The sequence below is a fragment of the Nomascus leucogenys genome, chromosome 16 (assembly GCF_006542625.1).
Source record: "Nomascus leucogenys isolate Asia chromosome 16, Asia_NLE_v1, whole genome shotgun sequence".
Lineage (NCBI taxonomy): Eukaryota > Metazoa > Chordata > Mammalia > Primates > Hylobatidae > Nomascus > Nomascus leucogenys.
In genome coordinates this window covers 84,068,697-84,091,305 of record NC_044396.1, presented here as the reverse complement: position 1 = coordinate 84,091,305, position 22,609 = coordinate 84,068,697, and the positions used below count along the sequence as shown (strand labels likewise).

Sequence of the window (22,609 nt, the reverse complement as noted above, 5' to 3'; positions counted from 1 at the left end):
CTTGGCTCATTGCAACCTCCGCCTCCTGGGTTCGAGAGATACTGAACACTTTCAATCACCCCCAAAATGTTTCATGTCCCTAACCAGTCAATTTCTCCCCACTCTGACATACCCATACACATATATCCACATGCAACAACTATGTTCTGATCTCCATCACTGAAGATTAGTAGTGCTTGTTCTTAAACTTCCCATAAATGGTCTATGAATAGTCCAACAAACTATCTGCTTTTATGTCTGATTTCTGTTACTTAATATGTTTTTTAGATTTATCCCAAAAATTGTGTTCCTTTTTATTGCTGAATAGTATTTCATTATATTATCACCATTTGTCTGTTTTCACGCTAATGGACATTTGGCAACTATGAATAAAGCTGTCCTAAACATTCACATATGTCTTTTTGTGAATATACTCAATTCTCTCATTTTATTGGGCACAAAATGTATCTTATTTAAATTTGCATTTCCTTGTTAACTAATGATTTTAAACACTTTTACACACGCTTACTGGCGATTCAAACATTCCTTTTGTAAAACATCTACTGTCTTGGCCATTGAAAATTGTCTTTTTATTTTTCAGTTGTAGGGATTATCAGATATTGGTATTGTGTATACTGTATTTTCTCAGTTTGTGGTCTGCTTTTCATTTTCTTACTGGAGTCTTTTAAGGGTGAATTTTTAATTTGGATGAAGACCAATTTACCAATTTTGTTTAGTACTTTGTGCGTCCTAAGAAATCTTTTTGCTCATTTTAAGACTGAGAGGACTCTTTCCTATGTTTTCTTTCAGATATTTTGGTTTTGGCTTTTACATAGACATTGATTACCCAACTTAATAATTAATGTTTGTGTTTGGTGGAAGGTAGGGATTGATATTAGTATATTAGTATTTTTCTCTTAGGTTATCTAGTTGTTCCAGGATATTTGTTGAAAATATTTTCTTTTCCCCATTAAATTGTTTTGATTCCTTTATCAAAAATCACTTAAGTTTTTGATAGGACTCTCCATTCTGTTATCTTGATCTCTTTGTGTACTCTTATACCAATAATGTCTTGACTACTCTGGCTTTATAAATCAAGTATTGAAATTAGGCAGCATAAATTCTTCAACTTTATTTGTCCTTTTCAAAACAGTTTAGCTATGCCAGGTCCTTTGTACTTTTGTCTGAATTTTAAAATCAATTTATACGTTTTTACAAAAAAAAAAAGGCTGTTGGGGTTTTGACTGAGATTTTATTGAAGCTACAGATCAACTTGAAAGAAACAGCATATAAACAATATTTAATCCTTCAGTCCATGAACATGGTATATCTCTCCTTTGTTTAGGTGTTCTTTAATTTCTCTCATTCATGTTTTATATTCATAACAGAAATCTTACATACTGTTCAATTATGGCTAATATTTTTAATGCTATGTTTAAAAATTTACTCTTGCAACTGTTTATTGTTAACATATAGATATACAACTGAATTCTGAATACTGACCTTGAATACCCTGAATCCTGTGACCTTACTAAAATTCATTTAATTCACATATTAACTCTAGTAGGGTTTTTTTTTTTCTTGATTACTTAAGATTTTCCACATACACAACCATGTCATCTGCGAAAAGATAGTTTTATTTCTTCCTTTCTCATCTTATATTTTTCCTTTTTTTACTTTACTTACCTAAGACTTCCAATACAATGTTGACATGGTGAGAGTAGACATCCTTGACCCAGTTTTAGGTGAAAGGCATCGGACTTTCACCATTATACATAACATCAGCAACAGATTTTTTATAATTACTCTTTATCAGATTAAGTTCCCTTCTATTCCAAATTTTCTGACAATTTTTGTCTTAAATGAGCTTTTTCAAATGCTTTTTCTTCTGCTACTGGTGTGATCATGCAACTTTGCTTTCTTACTATGCTAATGTGGTGAATTTTGCTGACTGATCAATTTTCTAATGTAAAACTGATCTTGCTTTCCTCATAGTAACCCCATTGATTTAGGCCATATCATCAGTTTTATACATTTGCCAACATTTTGATAAAGATTTCTGTGACTATATTCATGAGGGGTACTTGTCTATAATTTCATTTTTCTTAAAATATCCTTGTCTCATTTTAGTGTTGAAGTTATGCTGGCCTCATAAGTTAGAAAATGTTTCTACCTCCTTTTTTTCCTGAATATATATGAAACTGGTATTATTTCTTACCTAAATGTATGATAAAAGTAAGCAGTGAATGCTTTTTCTTGTAGGATGCTTTTAAACTGCAAATCTATTTCAACAGTTATAGGGTTATTTGGATGTTTTACTACTTTTTGTGTCAATTTTAGTTAGTTTTGACTTTCAATAATTTTTGCCCATTTCATCTAAATTGTTGAATTTATTGTCATAAAATTGTTTATAACATTCCTTTATTATCTGTAATTCTTTTTTATTTGTAATACTGGTAATCTGTGTTTTCTCTCTTTTTCTTCCTTAACACTGACTACAGGTTTACCAATTTTATCAACCATTTCAAAGAACAAACTTTTAGGTTTGTTAATATTTTCTATTGTTTGCCTATTTTCTGTTTCATTGACTTCTGATATACTTAGTTTAGCTTATGTTGTTCTTTCTCTAATGTCTCACCAAAAGTCATTAATTCACTGCTTTCAGATCTCTCTTCTTTGCAAGCAAAAGCAACTGAAGATATAAAACTGCTCCTGAGCACGATTTTAGCTTCATCTTACAAAACTTCAAAATGTTTTCTAATTCGTCCTGTCATTTCTTCTTTGAGGTATGGGTGTCTTTTAAAAAATTTCCAGATATTTGAAATTTTCTAGATATGTGTTAATGCATTATAATTTTTTTGTGGCAAGAGAACATACTCAACATGATGTCTTAACATGTCAGTTTCCTGACATTTACTTAACACTTGTTATAGTCCCACATCTGTCTATTTTGTGAATGTTGTAGGTGCACTTCAAAAGAATCTATATTCTGAATTTGCCTAGCATTGTGTTTTCTAAAGGCCACTTAAATTGACTGAAATGGTTCAAACCTTATATCCTTTCTGCATTTTTGTCTTCTTGTTAGTTATGTTTTAGTACTCTTATGAGAGGAACATTAAAATTTGCAATTATAATGCAAAGAAACAGGAAACTATCATGAGAATAAGCAGTGTCACATACGTTTCTCTCCAAACTATATGTATCTTGCCCTTTAAATTCTTTGATGTGTGTGTGTGGGGCCTGGGTGGGGGGTGTGGGTGTGTGGTGTTCTAAGGGCCTTTTCTACTAATTCCAATAACTGGGTTATCCGTGAGGCTGCTTATTCTCACTGTATTTTACTGCTTCTTTGCCTTTCTTGTTTTTTTTTAGCCATATTCAGGTATGGTTAAAATGTAAATGAACAGTGGGAGCAAAGTATAATATTGTGTGTTCTGTTTCTTTTATGGAAAATACAAACTCTTTCCACTGTCTGATGGTTAGGGTGAGGCAAGTTAACAAGAGGAAATGTATCAGACAGGACCTAAAAACTCTGAAGACATATTTCTATAAAGTCTATTTAGTTTCTCCATAAGCTATTCCAGAGCTACTGCTTCCCAAATAGATGACCCTGTATAAGTTACTTAACTTCCATGTATCTCTGTTTATAAACATGTAAAATGAGAATAATCACTATCTGTTTGTTAGGGTCTGTTGCAGATATTAAATAAAATAATGCATTTAGCACAGTGCTTAGAACAACATAGGTGTTTAAAAATGTTAATTATTAGTTGTAACTGTTCAATGAATGTAAGTATTAGTAGTAGTTGTGGTACCAATGAAACAGAATTAGTTATAACACTTATTCTAAAATATTAAATTCATATGTTAGTTTGACTAAATGTAATATGGTGATCTCTAGCAACATTCCTTTTAAGAACATCAGTTATGGATTTGGATTTTGACTTTGCCACTCACTAGCTGTATGACTTTCAGCAAGTTATTTTACTTTTCTCTAAGCCTTGGTGTCTTCACCTGAAAAATGAAAAAAATAGCGTCTACCTACTTTTCAGGGCTATGGTAAGGATTAGCAGAAATAATAGATATAAACCATGTAGCATAAGATCAAGTACACAGTAGACATTTACTATTAAATGTTTGACATTTAGTCATCAAAGAAGTAAATGCCCATACCCAGCAATTTTAATTGAATCCTAAGTCTAGCACAACAGTCCCCGATCTTTTTGGCACCAGGGACCAGTTTTGTGGAAGACAGTTTTTCCACGGATGGGGACTGGGGGGATGATTTCAGGATGAAACTGATCTGTCTCAGATCATCAGGCATTAGATTCCTATAAGGAGCATGCAACCTAGATCCCTTGCATGAGCAGTTCACAATAGGGTTCCTGCTCCTATGAGAATCTAATGCCGCGCTGATCTGATACGAAGCGGAGCTCAGACAGTAAAGTTCGCTTGCCCGCCACTCACCTCCTGCTGTGGAGCCTGGTTCCTAATAGGCCATGGGCCAGTACAGGTCTCTGGACTGAGGGTTGGGGACCCCTTGTCTAGCACATATTGAATATTTTAGTCTGATTTTCTGTTCTTAAATTTTGTAAATGAGTGATTCTCAACTTAGAGAGTGTAGCAGGAATGGGAGGGAAATGTCTAGAGTAAAATACATAATGACAAAAATGTGCCTTGCTTATGAAAGCAGAAAAAAGACTGAAATAAAAAAGCAAGTGGCCTAGAGCATTTACCTGTCTCTAATATTAATATAATACAGGGTTGAAGCAAAACAGACTTAATTAATCAAGTTAAAAATATAAAAGATACAGCAGATATAGAAAAAATTTCCAGAAGCATAGACATCTCTACTGCCCACTTCTCATAAAGGCAGGTTTCCACAATGAAGTCAATTTAAGACTATGTGGAAGTTCCTTCTTTAGATGAAACCTAGAGTTTGCCTCTCCTTCCTTCAGGTGCTACATTTCTTTCTAATGTATAGACATAGGATAATCAAAGAGCACAGTAATTCACGACAGAACTCAAATGAATATGATGTAAAAAAGCTAAAGGAAAGTTCAATAATTCAAATGAGCCATCTGCATAAGTAGACTTATTACTGCCCTGAAAAGAACCACGAGGCTGACATATTAAAATGCAGTTTCTGCAGGACAAAACGATTCAACATGAGCAATTTCCTAATTAAGCATAATATTAGAATATGGGTCTTTCAAATTACCCAGATGTCCTTAAGAGATCATCAGGAAGGAATGAATAATCTAAAAAAGAAGTTAAAAAGCTAGAGGACAACTAGTCAAGAAAGGGTATCAGACTCTGCCTAAAAAACAGAATCACTATTAAGCAAAGGATCACCTATATGATCTTATGTTAATCCTAAATGAAAAGCATTACTTCAACATCATAATAAACATAATGAACCACAAATTCATAGGGATCTGACAGTTTCTATTCGTGTGTGTGTGTTATTGCTACTGTGATAACAAAACCCTTACCGTATGGTGAGTTCCAATATTTGGGCAAGTCTATCATGAAGCAAATTTGCCTGCAAAAAAGAAAAAAATGTTAAGAATGGTTTATTTTCTAAGTATCTATATATAATAATATCAATGTAATTTAAGAGACAAAGTATAATGGTGACTATTAAACTGATTAATTATTAAGTATACAATGCTTTAACGTTTTGATCAGTCTTACCTATTAGAATTTAATGTAAGGGTTGTCTTTTTTTCCCTTTCCTAGTCTCAATGTTAAAAACAAATCAACAAACACATAAAACAAAATACCTGCAGCAAAATCATGGAAAACCACTGAAAAAAACTATCAAAACAATAACAATCACTAATACTTAATTTGGGAAAACAGTTCCACCATTTCCATTAGCTTACATCACACAAAGAAATTATTTAGGCCTCATAGATATGCCTTCACAGTTTTCAGTCCTTATCTGATATATTTTCCTGTGTTCTGTTGATTCGACTAAAGCTTGGAACTTATCAACCAATCACCAAGTAAGAGTTTCCATAAAACAACAGTCCACCCACAATCCCTTCACCGTTTGTTCACTTACTTTGGATTCACACTGTGCTGCTATTTCTTCAAAAGGTGCTTTCTGAAATTTCTCTATCACAAGACGCCTCTTTTCCTTTTCCTGTTCTTCCATTCCACTGGCATCTATACAAATATTTATAAAGACTCATTAAAGGGAATACATAATTTCACAGAATCCAGTCAATGACCGTTTAGAGCTAATGATATATCATCCAAAATTAAGGGCAATTTACAGGGCTACTTTTATAAGAAAAAAATAAAAAGGCCTAACATCCATGAAATGTCTTGTTTAAGGCTAGAAAACACACATACACACACAAAAAAACCCAAAAATCTAAGGGTTAAAACTACGCAGCACAAGATTCTCTTTCATAGAATGCCTTTGTCTCTCTTACCAAAAAATGGCAAGGGAATGGGAACTTCCTACAAGTCGAACTACTTCATGGCCCTTCCTGAAGGATGATTCTTTTATATAACTATGTTCTTGCACATATGAGGTACTACATAAAATATTTGCTAAATTGAATCTTGGTACTGAGTGGAATAACTGAAATAAGAATGAGGTCATTTGGAACCATGTTGTTGTAGCCTTTTCCATTTATTTACCACAGTTTGGAAAGGAATTTTCTTGGTCTCATGATGAGGTATGGTCTGGCCAAAGTTTTTGAGAAAGTAAATTAATAAATGTCTTCTTTTATATCACTGCCATAATTGTGTCTGTTTGTTCAGGAATATGACCCTGATGGGACAAGACAATTCTGAAGCCTAAAACATGTAGCTAAATACATGATACATTTCTATAGAAGCCAACAAGTTTCTTTGGTTCTGTTTTTGTAATGTCCCCTCTACGTATTCTGTCACTGAAAAAAGCAGCAGATAAAGATAAGTTAAATATTGGTAGTACTAACAAGTGCAAAGTATCTCACCAATTGCTTTCTTCAATGCTTCAAAAGTGATTTCTTCAGTGTTACTAACCTAGAGAAAAATGATAAGTGAAATCAAGAGTTAAAAAGGGTCAATATAAATAATACCTTTACCTAGTTACAAGTCATCTAAGAAGTTTTTCAGATTTGTTTTCTTCTTTGTGTTGGGTCTGAGCTGTGATTATACTCCACAGTACCAAATAATCTCCACTTTTTCATTGGTTCTAACAATGGCCTATTGCAGTGGTTCCCCAAAACAAGTCTATAGATTAGCATTAGACTGCAACAATTAACATACCCTAGGCAACAAAACCACCCTTGAATTACAGAACTCAGTCTCCAGTACTGTGATGTACAAGAAGATTTGAGTCCCACTGACTGAACACTGTGTTGTAAGTAAACAATGCTCTGAGACAGTGAAGGCTGAGATTATATATAAATACATTTGTAGCCATGTGATAAAAAACAACTAAGTACTCTACAGCCTCTATGATTTCGGTACCACACACAGTTTACAAATCAAAAGTAAAACTAAGATTTTAAATGATTTAAAAGTAAGAACCGCTACTTTGGGAAGTATTTCTCAAAGTTAACCACCAATTTATAATCTCTGAAACTATCCTTTTAACTTATGTCTTTCAAGTCTCTCTGGCTTTGAGATATGTAAAAAGGTATGAAATCAACTGCTTTATGATAAAAAAGTCAGTAATACATTTTATGGCATCAGCACATTTTTAGGAGAAATAATACATCCAGTTCCTATAGTATCTCTGAATAAAAATTAAGAAACGATACATGAGTACTTGCCTGGGAATCTGGTCATCCCTAATTTTAGCTCATGAGCTTCTTTTGCTAAGTCTAAGGCAGCAAGACTAATGAAAGCAAAAGACTTCATTCTCTGCACCTTAGTTTCTCTGTAATACAAAGGCTTTAGGTGGAAATCAAGCAGCAAGAGTTTCACTCCCTCAGTTTTGCTACTGAGCTTCATATTTCTAGTTGAAGTCAGATTAAACTTGGGAATCTTCAGTTGTTTTCTTCTAGATATTTGGAGCAGACATATAAGATTAGGCTCTGGCTGGTCAATTATTTGTACTTATAAGCATTCTAGTACTTCAGTGAAAAAAAGAAATTGCTTTTGTTCTTAGAACTGGCTGAGAGCTTCTGACTTTTGAGACACAACTACAGTACGGGAAAAAGAACATGGGAGAAGTTAGAAGGCCAGCATTCTTGATACATATAATTTTTACTTATTACCTGTCAATCGCAGATAAGAGCTAAAATACCTTACCCTACTAACTCTTCTCTTTTTGTCCCTTTTGCCTTAATTCAGATAATTATGATGCAGCTTCCTAGCATCAAGAACCCCCAAGTAGGCCAGGCGCAGTGGCTCACGCCTGTAATCCCAGCACTTTGGGAGGCTGAGGCAGGTGGATCACGAGGTCAGGAGATTGAGACCATCCTGGTTAACACGGTGAAACCCATCTCTACTAAAAATACAAAAAATTAGCCGGGCGTGGTGGCGGGTGCCTGTAGTCCCAGCTACTCTGGAGGCTGAGGCAGGAAAATGGCCTGAACCTGGGAGGCGGAGCTTGCAGTGAGCCGAGATCGTGCCACTGCACTCCAGCCTGGGTGACAGAGCAAGACTCCGTCTCAAAAAACAAACAAAAGAACCCCCAAGTCATGCCATCAGTGTCCACTTTTTTTCTTTTTTTTAACATCTTCTTTCTTTAAATCGCTTTAAGTCATTTGTTGGTCCTATTCATCCTACTTTAGAGTACTCCTGCCCTCCTGTCCCTCTGTTACCTCCAGCCTGGCTACTCTAGATCCTCGTTCCATCAACTGTGGATTACTACAAGGATCTCCTAACTGGCCTTTACCTCCAGTCTCTTCTTTCTAATTTAGCCTTGTCACACTTGAGAGATTCTTTTTATGAAAGCACAACTCTAATAATGACACTGACTAAATTTCAGTGTTTACCTACTTCCTATGAAGTTACATACAAAGCCCTCAGCCTGGTATACAACTTTCTATAATTTTGTTCAATCTTATCTCCCGCTTGTCCCTTTTGTGGATCTTTTTTTTTTTTTTAAGACTAACTGCTTTATACTAGCATTTAATGATTCATATTTTTATATACCATAGCTGGTAAATACAAGCTACGTACTTTATTTGGTGATCTACTAAACTACAATCTGTTCCAACTCTAGAGAAAAAACTGGTTATGTTGGAGTTATAGAAAAGTGGTGCAAAGGCACCATCCTAAAGGAATTTCAACATTCCCTTTATAATCTATGATTTTTGCTTCATCTATGATCTACAACACTAACCTAGACTATATAATGCCCTTGGGCCTACATAAAATCTGCCACTCATCTTTTTCTAATTATAGTAGTTGCTATGTCACTTCTACTAATATCATAGTAATTTGATAGCATCTAGCACCACAGAGTGTGACTAATATTGACTAGATGCTAGCCATACACACAAGTTTCTCCAGTTGTATTTGGGGAAAAAAGGCAGGAGTACATGGATATAAAACAAAGATCTGTTATTTGTACTAGAAAAAACAACAATCTTTTTCAGTCAACCAGTGACTTAATTTTGTATCAAAAAATGTAACATATACTCAAAATTTAATAAATATAACATCCTACCCATGCCCTTAAATAATCAGGCACTTACTATATGCTTTTAGAGAGAAAAGTAGTGTGGTGATTTCAGGTTTTACTCATATCAATTATGCATATATAAGGAAGCAAAAAATCATGCCTATAGTGCTTTATTCTATTAGTCAAGCTGATAATTTCATCTCGGGAGACAGAGATGCCTCTGTTCTATTTTAGTCATTTATCTTCTTGAATACATTAATTTAAATTAGGTTTCATTATAAAAATGTGTGTGTATACATATATATGCATATATATGTGTGGTGTGCATATATATGCATTGGGAAGCATTCCTCTAAAGTCAGTCACCAATTTACACTCTCTAAAAATACCTTTTACCTTGAGTCTCTCAAATCTCCCTCTCGCTTTGAGATATGTAAAAGGTATAAAATCAACTACTTTATGATAAAAATATCAATAATACATTTTATGGCATCAGCACATTTTTAGAAGATATAATGTATTATTTAGAAGAAATAATAATATACATCTTTTTATATATGGCAACTTTTAGAAAAAGTTCACCAAATGATTCTCAGTAGGCCAAGGTCGGAATTGCAAATGTCAGAACTGGCACATCTCAAGTGGACCAGGTATTTCAATAGACTAGAGTAACAATTTGAGTTTAGGGAAAAAGAAGTTTGTTATGGTCTCCATCTAAACAACCTTCTGACTCTCTTTTTTTAAATTATAAGTTTAAAAAGCAAAAGCAAATACATCTGAGGATAAACTAGGATTATACATAGAAAACTATAAATAATTTTGATCAAATAAAAAAGTTATTTTTTATGAGCAATGTTCTTATCTGATTCATTTTAAGAAAATAGTTTGGTATTTTGCTGCACCATTAACTGGTAAATATCTATCTGATGTGAATTTCTTCTGTCCATTATATGAGTATAAATTGGTGGTTAACTTTAGAGGAATGCTTCCCAATGCATATATAAACTAATAATAATTAGTTTTAGCCTAGAAGATAGTATTATTCTGTCTTCTGGTATTTGAACAAACATCTCTAATATCCAAAAGCAGAAGCCACAATGGTAAATGAGTCTGAAACTCAAATGTGCTCAAGTAAATGTGACACTAAACTGTACTTAACTTTTCAGATGTTTGGTGTGAGGCATATTTGACTTAGGACTTACAGTAAATGAAAAACAACAGGATCTTGTAAAAGTTAATAAAAATATTATCGGACTTTTAATGTAAGATTTGTATCAAGAATCTTTCCCCTACATTGAGTCTTTATGCAAATGTTTTTTCAGTTGATTTTAACAAAACAGACTGACTCTTTCCAACAGTTTCAAGTGTTCTCTATATATTTTTGAAAGAAATAAGAATAGTTAGCAAAAGGAGAAAGGTGAAGAAAATACCAGTCAATAACACATAGTGTACTCTTAACAAAATTAAGTTTATAAACTAAGACTTTGGATGAATTTCTTCCCTAGAAAGGTAATAGCGGCAAATTCATAATCATTAAAAGACAAAACTAGCAAGATACTCTTCTTACTAGTAAGGAGTGTATAAATTAAATAGCTCTGAAGAAAGAGGTGAATTTGGGAAAGGTTGTTATTAAGCCTTAAATTGCTAAGAAACTTTAGCCTTAATGCATGGAGTTTCAAAATGAACACTAAGTGCTTCTTCAACTACTCTTGATGCCATGCTGGTAAGTTCTTAATAAAACTGGTAACTTCTATGTAATGGGGAGTTGAATGGCGTAGAAAACGTAAGTCAGTTGGCTGTACTCTGGCCACCAAATAGGTTTAGTACCTGAAGACAAATAAATCAACAGGAATTGGAAGGGGGTAGGAGGGAGGCTTGAGAAAGCATAAATTCAGATAACTTCCGTTCCCTTTCCCTATATGGATATTCTTTTAATTATGCATATTGTACCAATGAGAAATAATAAAATACTTAGGAAGGCAAACAATGGATAAACCACAAGGTGGAGGCTGACTTGACATACTGGCATTTTGGCATTTTTACTTGACTATGAAAAAATTCTCTGGCGATTTGTGTAGAATAAGTCCTGGAGAATGCTGGCTGCTTTTTCCCCTATAACTCAGGAGGGTACACTCTTGTGCTCTTTTGAAACGGGAGGAGAGCATGAAATCTATGATGTTTTAAATAAGCCACAGTCCTTACAGGGTACATAGTTCACTGACACAGCTTAAACTACATCCTTACTATCCAAAACAATTAAAACATTTTCCGTTATAGATGAAGTTTTAGAACTTTTCAAAGGTAGTGAGCATTTGGCTTCACATGAGGATGTATAGTTCTATTTATTTCTGTAATTTGCATTTCCTAGATTTTTAAAAATAAGTAGGACCTAGAGGGCCCACTAATTTAATGACAGGCTTTGTATAAAGTTGCTTACAAAAAAAACACTTATACTTTACAGTTCCTTTTATTACACTAAATTATAATGTGAAATCTGACAACGTCATAACATATAATGTTAGGTTTATATCTTTACAGACAGCTGAAATGAGTTCAGTAAAATAAATTATAAATAAATTCAAAGCTAAATCAGATTAATTTCTACTAATAATTTAGTTGATCTGAGGATAATTTAGAGTTGTATTTTCTCCTGTTTGAAAGTGTGGAAGGCAAAAAATTATTTTAAATGATGTCTATCAAGACAGTACTCTACCATAAACTTTCAGTAACTTACCACATCATCAGAAGGAACGTTGTTGGATAAAATATCCACCTGAATGGATACGGTGTCCACAATGCTTTTTCTTCTAGAAAGTCGATCTTCATCTAAAATAAAATTGTTTTCCTCCCATTATTTGTTAGAAATGTTATGTTGGTTTTCATTTATAAACTCTACTTATTTCAGATTTCAAAAACTGTCAAAAAATTAAGACAGTTTGTCTTTTTTGTTCCTTCTAAATATATAAAGCAGTGTGTTCTCGGACTTTTACATTTCGTAAAGCAGATTAAAAAGTAAAATTGATGGGGTGAACTGAAATAAGGTTATTGGATTTTTATTTTTCAAAAAGGGGCATTTAGGACACCAACATCAACAACCACTACCGAATAGTTTAATTAAAGAAAAGCAAGTCAATGTAACAGCAAACGAAGGAAGTACATAATCTAAACTTAATACATTTAGCCTACCTGAAAACTGACAATATTGCCCTTATATCTCTAATATTTTCATGAAACAGTGAAAGCTGTCAACTAACTATGGTTCTAGGATGACAGTTTGAGAAGCAATGTCTAAAGGTGTTTACAGTGCATTACAATTTGCGGACTGAAATAATTTGCTGTTTCAATTAATATCTCCTTCTCCAGCATTGTCCATTCAGTCATCTCATCAGCTGTTGTTATTTTGCTTTATAATCTGACCACTTCTCCAGAAAGACGTTGTCTTTACCTCAGTGCTCTAGCTAATCTACTTTTCTGCCCCCAATTCATTTGTACAGTCTGAACAAATTGCTCTGATTTTTCACTACTGACTATGCTTAAGTCCTGTAATTATAATCCCAACCCCAACCACTCTTCTGACAGTGCTTTTAAATAAAATTCCACGGTCTTCCAAATCACTAAATTCAAAAGCTATTCCTAGCCCATTTTCTGCTTAACCACTTCATGAACATTTGAATTTGCTGATCATAATGTCCTTACATACATTCTTTTCTACATCTGTTTTTCTACTTTAGCATTCAATACTCAACAAATCTAGGAAGTGATTAGAGACCCTGTTAGGTGTTAGGGACAGTCTGCTGAATAGACATTACACATTCCATGCAGCTTACAGTTTAACAGGAAAAATATATAATAAAATCACACAAATTATTAAAGTGTGATGGAGAGAACAGGATGCTAGGAAACTATCAAATAATCATGATTATAACCGAAGAAAGGAAGTCACTTTGTGTATTCCAATATAAGAATTAGAGGCTTATTCAACCCTTGGAAAGCCAAGTGAGTAAAAGGCTACCCATCGGATAGTCTCAGTCTGCAGCATGGAGACGGTAATTCTCAACAAGCTTCTGGAAGCTTCTAGTCTGATCTCCACCCATTTGAATGCTACACTGCCTTTCAAAGATAATAGTTTCTCCTCTTCTACTTGCAAATTTTTCTGAGTGCTTTTCATTGCCAGTCTCTGATTCTGAAAAAAAACATAGTTCCCAATTTTTCCTTTACGATACAGAAGAGAATTCAGGAAGGGTGATAATGATGCCAAGTTGGCTACTGTTCTACTCCCAGTCCTAAAAGGAATGTACTCACCCAGGTCACATCCCAGGACCTCTAACTCTCTCAGAGAGTTCCCAGGTACTATTAGGGTTACAGCTGGCACCTAGTAAGTGCTCTATAAATACTTGTGTGACTAAGCAGGATTCTGTCGCCTCCTTTTCTGAGTTCAACATTTCTAATTTCTTATTAATCAATTCTATTTGACATGTTCTAAATCCAATTCTGCATCTCTAAATGAGCCATCTTTATCTCCACATCGTCCTATTTATTTTCAAGAGTGCCATCATTCAAAATCTTCATCTTTTCTTACCTAAACTCTTAGGATAGCTTTCAAGTGGGTCTTCCTAGTATGTTTCTCCCTTCTATACTACCAATAGAGTTGTTTCTAAAACAGATCATTTTCTGTCCTAATTATAATTGTTAAACAAATGCAGCCCACTGCTTAATGCAGAGTTCCCAAGGTTTTCTACCTCACTGCACATATTAAATTATAATGTATGCATGGTACACAGAGATAAATGGAAGGGCCGGCTCATATTGCAGGCTCAGACTGCCCCAGGCCCTCTCCAGCTACCTGACGAGATAAGGAGAACAATACCCAGACACACCTATAATGTTCCCCCAAAACAGTAGGGAAGTTCAGGTCTAGAATCAGCATAACAGCAGAGTTACTGTATCATCTGGCAACACTTCACCTTTCTCTCTCTCTCTCTTTTTTTTCTTCCTGAGACAGTGTCTCTTCTCTGTCACCCTGGCTGGAGTACAGTGGTGTGATCAAAGCTCATTGCAGCCTCAATCTCCTGGGCTCAGGTGATTCTCCCACTTTAGCCTCCCGAGCAGTCAGGACTACAGGCACGTGCCACCATGCCTGGTTAATTTTTTTAACTTTTAAGTTCAGGGGTACATGCACAGGTTTGTTATACAAGTAAATTTGTGTTATGGGGGTTTGTTGTACAGATTATTTCATCACCCATATATTAAGTCTAGTATCCATTAATTATTTTCTGGATGCTCTCCTTTCTCTCACCCTCCACCATCCAACAGGTCCCAGTGTGTATTGTTCCCCTCCATGTGTCTGTGTGTTCTCATCATTTAGCTCCCACTTACAAGTGAGAACATGTGGTATTTGGTTTTCTGTTCCTGTGTTGGTTTTTGCACACGTGTATGTTCACTGCAGCACTACTCACAACAGCAAAGACATGGAATCAAACAGCTAAATTTTTTAACTTTTTGTAGAGACAGGGTATCTTTTTTTTTTTTCTCAAGCTGGTCTTGAACTCTTGGCTTCAAGCAATCCTCCTACCTCAGCCTCCCAAAGTGCCAGGATTACAGGTGTTAGCCACTGTGCCCAGCCTATGCTCCATCTTTCTAAACCCATTCTGTATATACTGTGATTTTACTTTACCGAAGGGGCAAAGATTGAAGAATTAAAAGCAATCAGCAAGAAACTGGTTTCTCTCTTACTGACTACTCCTCTACTCCCAGGTAGACTTCCATGGTTGTAACTAATGCTGTTAGTCAATATTATAGTTTGCCTCTTTCTGGGGATGTGACAGGATTGCAATTCCTGTCCTCTCTGTGGTTAGGAGGGGTTCTGTAACAAGTCCTGGCCAATACAGTATGAGTAATGTGCCAGACAGTGGTAGCTCCATTAGCTTGGATTCCAGAATGTGGATGATGAACAGTTATGTACAGCGAGTCTGAGCAATAAATAAATCTTTACTGTTTCAAACCATTAAGAACTTGGGATTGTTTGCTACTATAGCATAATCTAGCTAGGGTTTCTTAACCTTGACACTATGGACATTTTTGGCCAGATAACTCCTGTTGTGGGGAGCTGTCCCTTATATTATAAGATGTTCAGCAGCATCCCTAGCTTCTACGCCCTAGATGCCAATAGGCCTATTCCCTCTCTCTGTCCTAGCTGTGACAACTAAAAATTTCCCCAAGACTGCAAAATTCACGCTTGGTTGAGAACCAGTAACTCAGTCCATCCTAATGAGAGACGTTTCTACAATTTTACCTGTATGTCACCATCATATTAACTAAGCTTCTTAAAACACTAACCACATAACTCCCCAAGCTGTGCCCCCCAAACTGCTTGTGAATTAAAAGGACATCCTAGGCTCTCTCATCTTACCAACAGTAACTTCAACCTTCCCTAATTAATCTAGTCTTCAACTCAAAGATGCCTATTTTCTAACCTCTGTGCATGCTGTGGGATATCTGCTTTCTAGAATCATGTCATTACCTGCCCTTCTTTGCCATCCTCCTCACTATAGAGATTCTTATCTTTCAAGGCCTATTCGAACATCACATCGCTTCCTTAAAGTGTTAAACATTACTCCAATTATTTCTACGTGTCCCTCTTTCTTCTGAGCTACAAAAACTTACTACTGGTTATTAATGAACTTCCCTTCCATCATCCTTCAACCTTGTACTACCGTCACGTACATTGATGTCTGACCTATATATCCATGCACAAAATTCAGTGAGACTCTGGGTTTTGTATCTCCCATACAAAAGTCACTCAGGTTCTACTGCATGAAGGCTGAAGGTACAGAATCAGTACATACTCAACTGCAACAAAACAGGACACATTGTTTTGCAAGAATTTTCAGGATGAGAATATTTTATATCCTGCATGTGGCTACTGCTGAGTTAACCTAGACCCTGTATTTTTTGCTTTTCCTCCATAATTGTATGCTTTGATACAAATAACTGGACATAAAGACATCAATGGAATTGCCACAAGGCAGTATGTGGTCATCCCTGCTGATCTGCTTACAGCATCTAGGCAGATTAACTTTCAAGGTCTCACTGGAAGTGAAAATAAGGGCTTCTCTCAAAGGAGGCTATAAAATAATTTCTGGGTTAATTTATGAAAGCTGAGGGGTTGCAGAAAGAGAGTCATGTTGAAGCCAATAATAAAAAAGAAAAGAGAAGTATGGGGGCAGGAAAGGGGTCACTGAGCAGCAAAATCATTGGGAACAAAAAGGAAATACAGTGTTGTCTCAAAGGTGATTAATAATCACCTTCCAAGAAAATCCAAAGAAAGGTCTTAATTTTCTACTTCTCTGAAGCTTCAGCAATTTGTGCCAAGTTACCTTTCCCTCTCTGGAAGCTCCTCTACCTGCCTTCTCACCCCCCAACCTCCTAGCACCCACATTCCAACATTACCTTACTTTCCTTTCACATTCTGGAGACTTTCAGCTTTGGAGCTTTACGTTCCTTCCCAACATGGCCTCTCCTCAGGAAAAGTGAACTGTCTAAAGCCATTCCATCCTCTTTCTCTCCATGCCTTCACTGTGAGAAGTCATCCTCCCTGAAGGCTTTAGCAAAATCCCCTATGTTGCTGTTTTCAAAATTTTCATCATAACCTTCTAACCCTCACACAAAACCCAGTCCTATCTCCTAACTGGCTACAAGCTACTTTACTTGCATGCTCCACTGTCAAAGATACTCAACAAGAGGCTTATCTCTAAAACCAGCCACTTTTTCCTATTCATTTCTGTTAATAAAAACTCTATCCTTCTACCACCCCAGATTCAAAACTACTTATAGAGAGTTTCAGCTGAAATATGTGCTTCTTTCCTTCTTCACTTGAACCCAGCTGATATGGTTTGGCTGCGTCCTCACCCAAGTCTCAACTTGAATTGCATCTCAAGAATTCCCCACCTGTTGTGGGAGGGACCCAGTGGGAGGTAACTGAATCATGAGGGTTGGTCTTTCCCACATTATTCTCGTGATAGTGAGTAAGTCTCATGAGATCTGATCGGTTTATCAGGGGTTTCTGCTTTTGTTTCTTCCTCATTCTTTCTTGCCACTGCCATGTAAGAATTGTCTTTCACCCTCTGCCATGATTGTGAGACCTTCCCCAGCCACGTGGAACTGTAAGTCTAATTAAATCTCCTTCTTTTGTAAATTGCCCAGTAGCTCGTATGTCTCTATCAGCAGCGTGAAAACAGACTAATACGCCAGTCATGTCTGTCACCCCTCCCAGAAAAACAAAACATATACAAAAAGACAAGCAAATGAAATAGTAAGTAAATCCTATGCGTCCCCTCAGTTTTACACCATTCACTCCAGTGCCCAAGCCAGAAACCTGGACAAAAATCCCTGGCTTTCTCCTTGTCTCTCTATACCAATCAAATGCCTATAAATTCTCTCTCATAAATTTTTCTAGAATCTACGTACTCTGTATTCTCACTGATGCCTCTTTATTATGGGCCACTGTCATTTCTCCTAAGGATGACTAATGATGCCATCAAAATAAATAGTCACCCCATCTCCAGTTTGCAAAATTACAACCAAAGTACTGCTTCTAAAATGCAACTCTGATCATGTTATCCTCTGATTAAAATCACTCATGCTTCTCCATTGCCTTCAGAACAGAGTTCAAACTAGTTCACCTTGCTTTACAATTCCTAACTCCACTCCCTGAAGTCTGTCGTCACTCTATATTAATTAATGGAACAAATCCTGTTCTTGCCTACCTCATTCCTTCACACATGTTGTTACTACCTACCATATGAAGCACAGTTCACTTACCTAACCCCTGTTTCAAGCTCATCTTAGAGGCTTTTTCCTCTGGAAGATATTCCTGGCCCGCCAAACCTGGATTAAATATTTGTACGTGCTATTGGAGGACCCTAAATGTCCCTAATCATAGCTGCATAGTCATATTACAATTGCCTGGTTATTTATCTTCTTAGAGAAAAATTATATAATGAAATTAACTTATTTCCTATGCACCTAGAATAATACCAAATCATCTGCTGTGCTTTGTGGTTCAAGTGAACAATACATTTAACAGAGACTGTGAGCTTTGTGAAAGCGGGGACCTACCCGTCTTGTTCATTGTGGCTTTTGCTTGCACAGCAGCTGGCACACTGGAGGTGCTCACTTAATACTTAAATAACTATGAGTTGACTGAAGCCACTGGTACCTCTGAACGATTCAGATGGGGGACACTACTGTTTTCCCCTCATAAAGCAGTACTTGGCACAGGCCTAAACACACACTATTCATTCGAATTCTAGGTTGATTAGAGATAAGTAAAATACAATAATCGGCTAATATTTATCAACCACATTATTATGATGCCAGGCATCAACAGTTCAATAAACTTTAGGTAGATCATCATTCTTTCTCTAGATCTAGTTATCACTGTGTCTCAATCATTCATCTGCTTTTCCCACTAGATTGTATTCCTTGAGGATAAGAATTGCATCTTAACATCTTTCTACCCTATGAAAGTCATAACAGTGCCTAATATATATTAAATTGTAGGCAGTCAGTAGAAGTTAGAGAAATAAATGATAAAAATCAATCTGGATCTTTCTGGATGCCTGAACAATATTTGAGCCCCTGAAAAATAGTGAAATCAAATAATTTATTAAGCAACTAACTGGAGAGGCTGTTAGTGGTGTCACCTAATCATTTAATTCAATTTTAGCCTCACTATCCTCATTTGTAAACAAAGATAATGCTACCTTCCTCACCAAACCATTATGAAAATTACATAAGAAAATGAATAATAAATGGTAGCTACCATTGTGATGATGATGGGTACTGCATGATACACAATAAACTAAACATGTTCTGCTTTTATTTTAATACATTGTTCTTAAGTCCCTTGAATTTTTTAAATGAATATCTGATGGTTACACAGCAAAAGGAAAGTTAATTACAGATTCAGTAACCCATAAAATATCACTGTTTATTCTGTTTCTGCATTAAGGTAGGATACTCATGCCACAGACCAGTTCTAAACTATCAGTCTTTACAAATCAGAAAAATCTAGTAGGATTTCTGGTAGTGCAGTTATACAATTAAGTAGACACTAAAATATTCAGAATTCTTCTAGTCATTGGTAGAGATGCATTAAGAGAGAATACATCTTTTTTAGGGGTGGGAGGAATCAGGGAGGTGCAGACCATTTGTTAAAAATTTTAAAAGTACCAGAGCTTTCATTAAAAATTGTTAAGAGTTAAAGGAACAGGGTAAAAAGAAATAACAGGGGTAAAACTAAACTAGGGCTGTAAGGAAGATAAAGGAAAATAATAATTAAACTAATTATAGAAAATATGCAGGCCACTGGCCCCGTTTTCTAAAAGGCACATTTTATTAAGCTATTTTCCTAGAGGACAGGTGAGGGATAGGGCAGGCCAAACTGACAACTGGATTTACCTTTGTGCTTGTGCCTGGGTTTAAGAGGTTTTTTGCTTGAAGGAAAGAGAGCTAAATTCAAATTATAAGAGTAAAATATTTTAAATTTTTTTTAAATTTTTTAAATTATAAAGCTCTAATAATGTTTTATTCTTAGCACTTTTATTTCCTCAAGGAATTCCTGAGGAACACAATCTTTTATAGCATAAAATTTAAAAGAAAATGCAAAAGTACTCATTAACATCTCAGACTGTTATGAACAACTATTACTGTACTAAATGTATATATTTTGGATCCATGTTATTAAAAAAAGCCATTTACAAAGACTGCGCTACTTGTAGTGACTAATCCAGAAATCTTTCTAAGTGAAATCAAATGGTTCTCTTGTAGAACAGAGTTATCCCCAAAGAACAAATTCACTTACAAAATTTAATATTTATATAGTCACCAAATTAAAATGAAAGCATAAGACATAAATTCTTTGATTTTAATTTTTACAGTAAAAGTTGAATACAAGACACTATGCAATTTTGCCTTCAAACAGAATTATTTCAGGCAATGGGAAAAATAGAAGGAAATATATAGTTCACAGAGAAAAAAAAATCCCTAACTCAAAAAGTTTGTAGTTTTATTTATATAACAACAGTCTGTACTCTTTCAAATAACAAAAGTTGCCTAATTCATTAACCTGAATAATCACTTATCATTATACAATTTTCATCAATTTCCATAACTTAAATAGAATATCATTTAGTGAGAAAAGATCTCACTTCAAAATATACTATTAAATAAAATATTAAGTATTATAACAATAAATATTCAAGGACTTGATTTGCTCGTGGTAAAATCGTACCTATGTTGTTAGAAATTTACTGAAGCTTTTCAATAGCAAAATTAAAAAACAGAAGTAAATACTCTTAAGCATTTGAAAATGGCTGGGCTACAGTAAGGACACACACCAGAATTAATTTTCATTGCTAACTGGGTAATGAAAAAATTACTATAACATAAGCAATCACCAGAGTGAGAGTTCTAATTATCCTCCTCTTACCTGTTACTTGTGGTACATACGGAACTGACAATCTCTCAACACTATATCCACTTCCACCTAGCGACTCTGCAATCTTGTTGGTCAGAAAGTACAAATCTTTTTCATGCTTCTCTAAAGATTTTGGAAGCCTGCGAAGTTCATCAAAACAACCATCATTCAGTATTAAATTACTGAGCAAAAATAAGTTACTACGCAAAACATTCTAGAGCAAAAGCCTCGATATTCTAAATATAAACAAAATGTAAACTGCAGTAACAGAAAAATCAGTATATTTTAGGCAACTAATTTGAGCTCTTTAAAAACGACACAGTATGTGGTCCCATATATTAAGCATTCTGCAGTGATTCTTCTCCCAGTAACATTCCAATAGTGAATTCAGCCTTATATTACTCTGTTGATCTTTACTTCTTAAGTAATAAAGAACATTAAGTGTAGCTTGTCATGTTAATTAAAAAGTGTACTGAGAGACAAAATAAAAAATCAGTAGCCCACTGATTGTTAATGAAAACCACATTAGCCAGCTAAGTGTTAGGAAGTACTTGCCCACCCACATAAGGTTTCACTTTCCTTGCAAACTGCTTGATAGTATCTTCCGCTGATGCTTTCAATATAAACTGCTTTTATAGCCCAAAAGTTCAAAGTATTATTCACATATATACTTTTCTTCAGAGAACAAGAAATAATGCAGGAAATAACACTGATTTTCCTTAATACATTCTTTCTTCCACAATATTTTGAGTATTGTTACCTATTACTGAACGTCTTCAACAGGATACTGTACTCTTAAAGGTTTGATGATTTACATATGAGAACATAAAATATGCTATATTTAAGAGACATATCCAACATTTTTTAAAAAGTGGGGTAAGTTTTCTTCTTCTTTTTTTTTTTTTTTTGAGATGGAGTCTTGCTCTGTCGCCCAGGCTGGAGTGCAGTGGTGTCATCTCGGCTCACTGCAACCTCTGCCTCCTGGGATCAAGCGATTCTCCAGCCTCAGCCTCCTGAGTAGCTGGGACTACAGGCACATGCCACCATACCCAGCTAATTTTTGTATTTTTTAGTAGAGACGGGGTTTTGCCATGTTGGCCAGGCTGGTCTAAAACTCCTGACCTCAGGTGATCCACCCGCCTCGGCCTCCCAAAGTGCTGGGATTACAGGCGTGAGCCACTGCACCCGGCCAAGTCTTATTCTTAAAAAATTTTTTCAAGATGGACTCCATGTTGTGCATGAGTCAACATCCATAATGTGCAGGCCCTTTTATAACAAGGGAAATAATTAAATGAATTAAATGACAGACACAAAATGATGATTAGTATAAAGCACCAGGAATTATTGTAACAATATTTACTCCTTTATAATTATTACTGATTGGTTTATCAAGTCAGTACCCCATCCTTAAAATGTAAAGAATTAACATACATGCATTTATCTCTGAAGATATGCTCTGGTAGAAAATAAGGGGCTTCCATAGTTCGAATTTCAATAACCTAAAAAATATTCAAAAACAGAACAAAAATCAAAAACCCCACCCCTCAGGACCTTGCTATAAAAATTTGGAA

The 22,609-nt window shown here is 35.2% G+C and overlaps 1 protein-coding gene across 6 annotated transcripts in view; it reads right to left on the bottom strand.

Annotated features, from left to right (window-relative positions):
- EFR3A (EFR3 homolog A) overlaps positions 1-22,609 on the bottom strand; it is a 110,313-nt gene that overhangs the window by 4,683 nt on the left and 83,021 nt on the right. For 5 of the 6 annotated variants that reach the window (XM_030794961.1, XM_030794962.1, XM_030794965.1 and 2 more), the window contains exons 17-22: positions 22,470-22,537; positions 21,051-21,178; positions 12,294-12,385; positions 6,954-7,002; positions 6,047-6,150; positions 5,472-5,521 (exon numbers count right to left, since the gene is read on the bottom strand). In XM_030794961.1, coding sequence (XP_030650821.1) covers positions 5,472-5,521; positions 6,047-6,150; positions 6,954-7,002; positions 12,294-12,385; positions 21,051-21,178; positions 22,470-22,537 — 491 coding nt within the window. Of the gene's footprint in view, positions 1-5,471; positions 5,522-6,046; positions 6,151-6,953; positions 7,003-12,293; positions 12,386-20,020; positions 20,072-21,050; positions 21,179-22,469; positions 22,538-22,609 lie in introns of all 6 variants that reach the window. The other variant, XM_030794966.1, reaches the window with a different exon arrangement.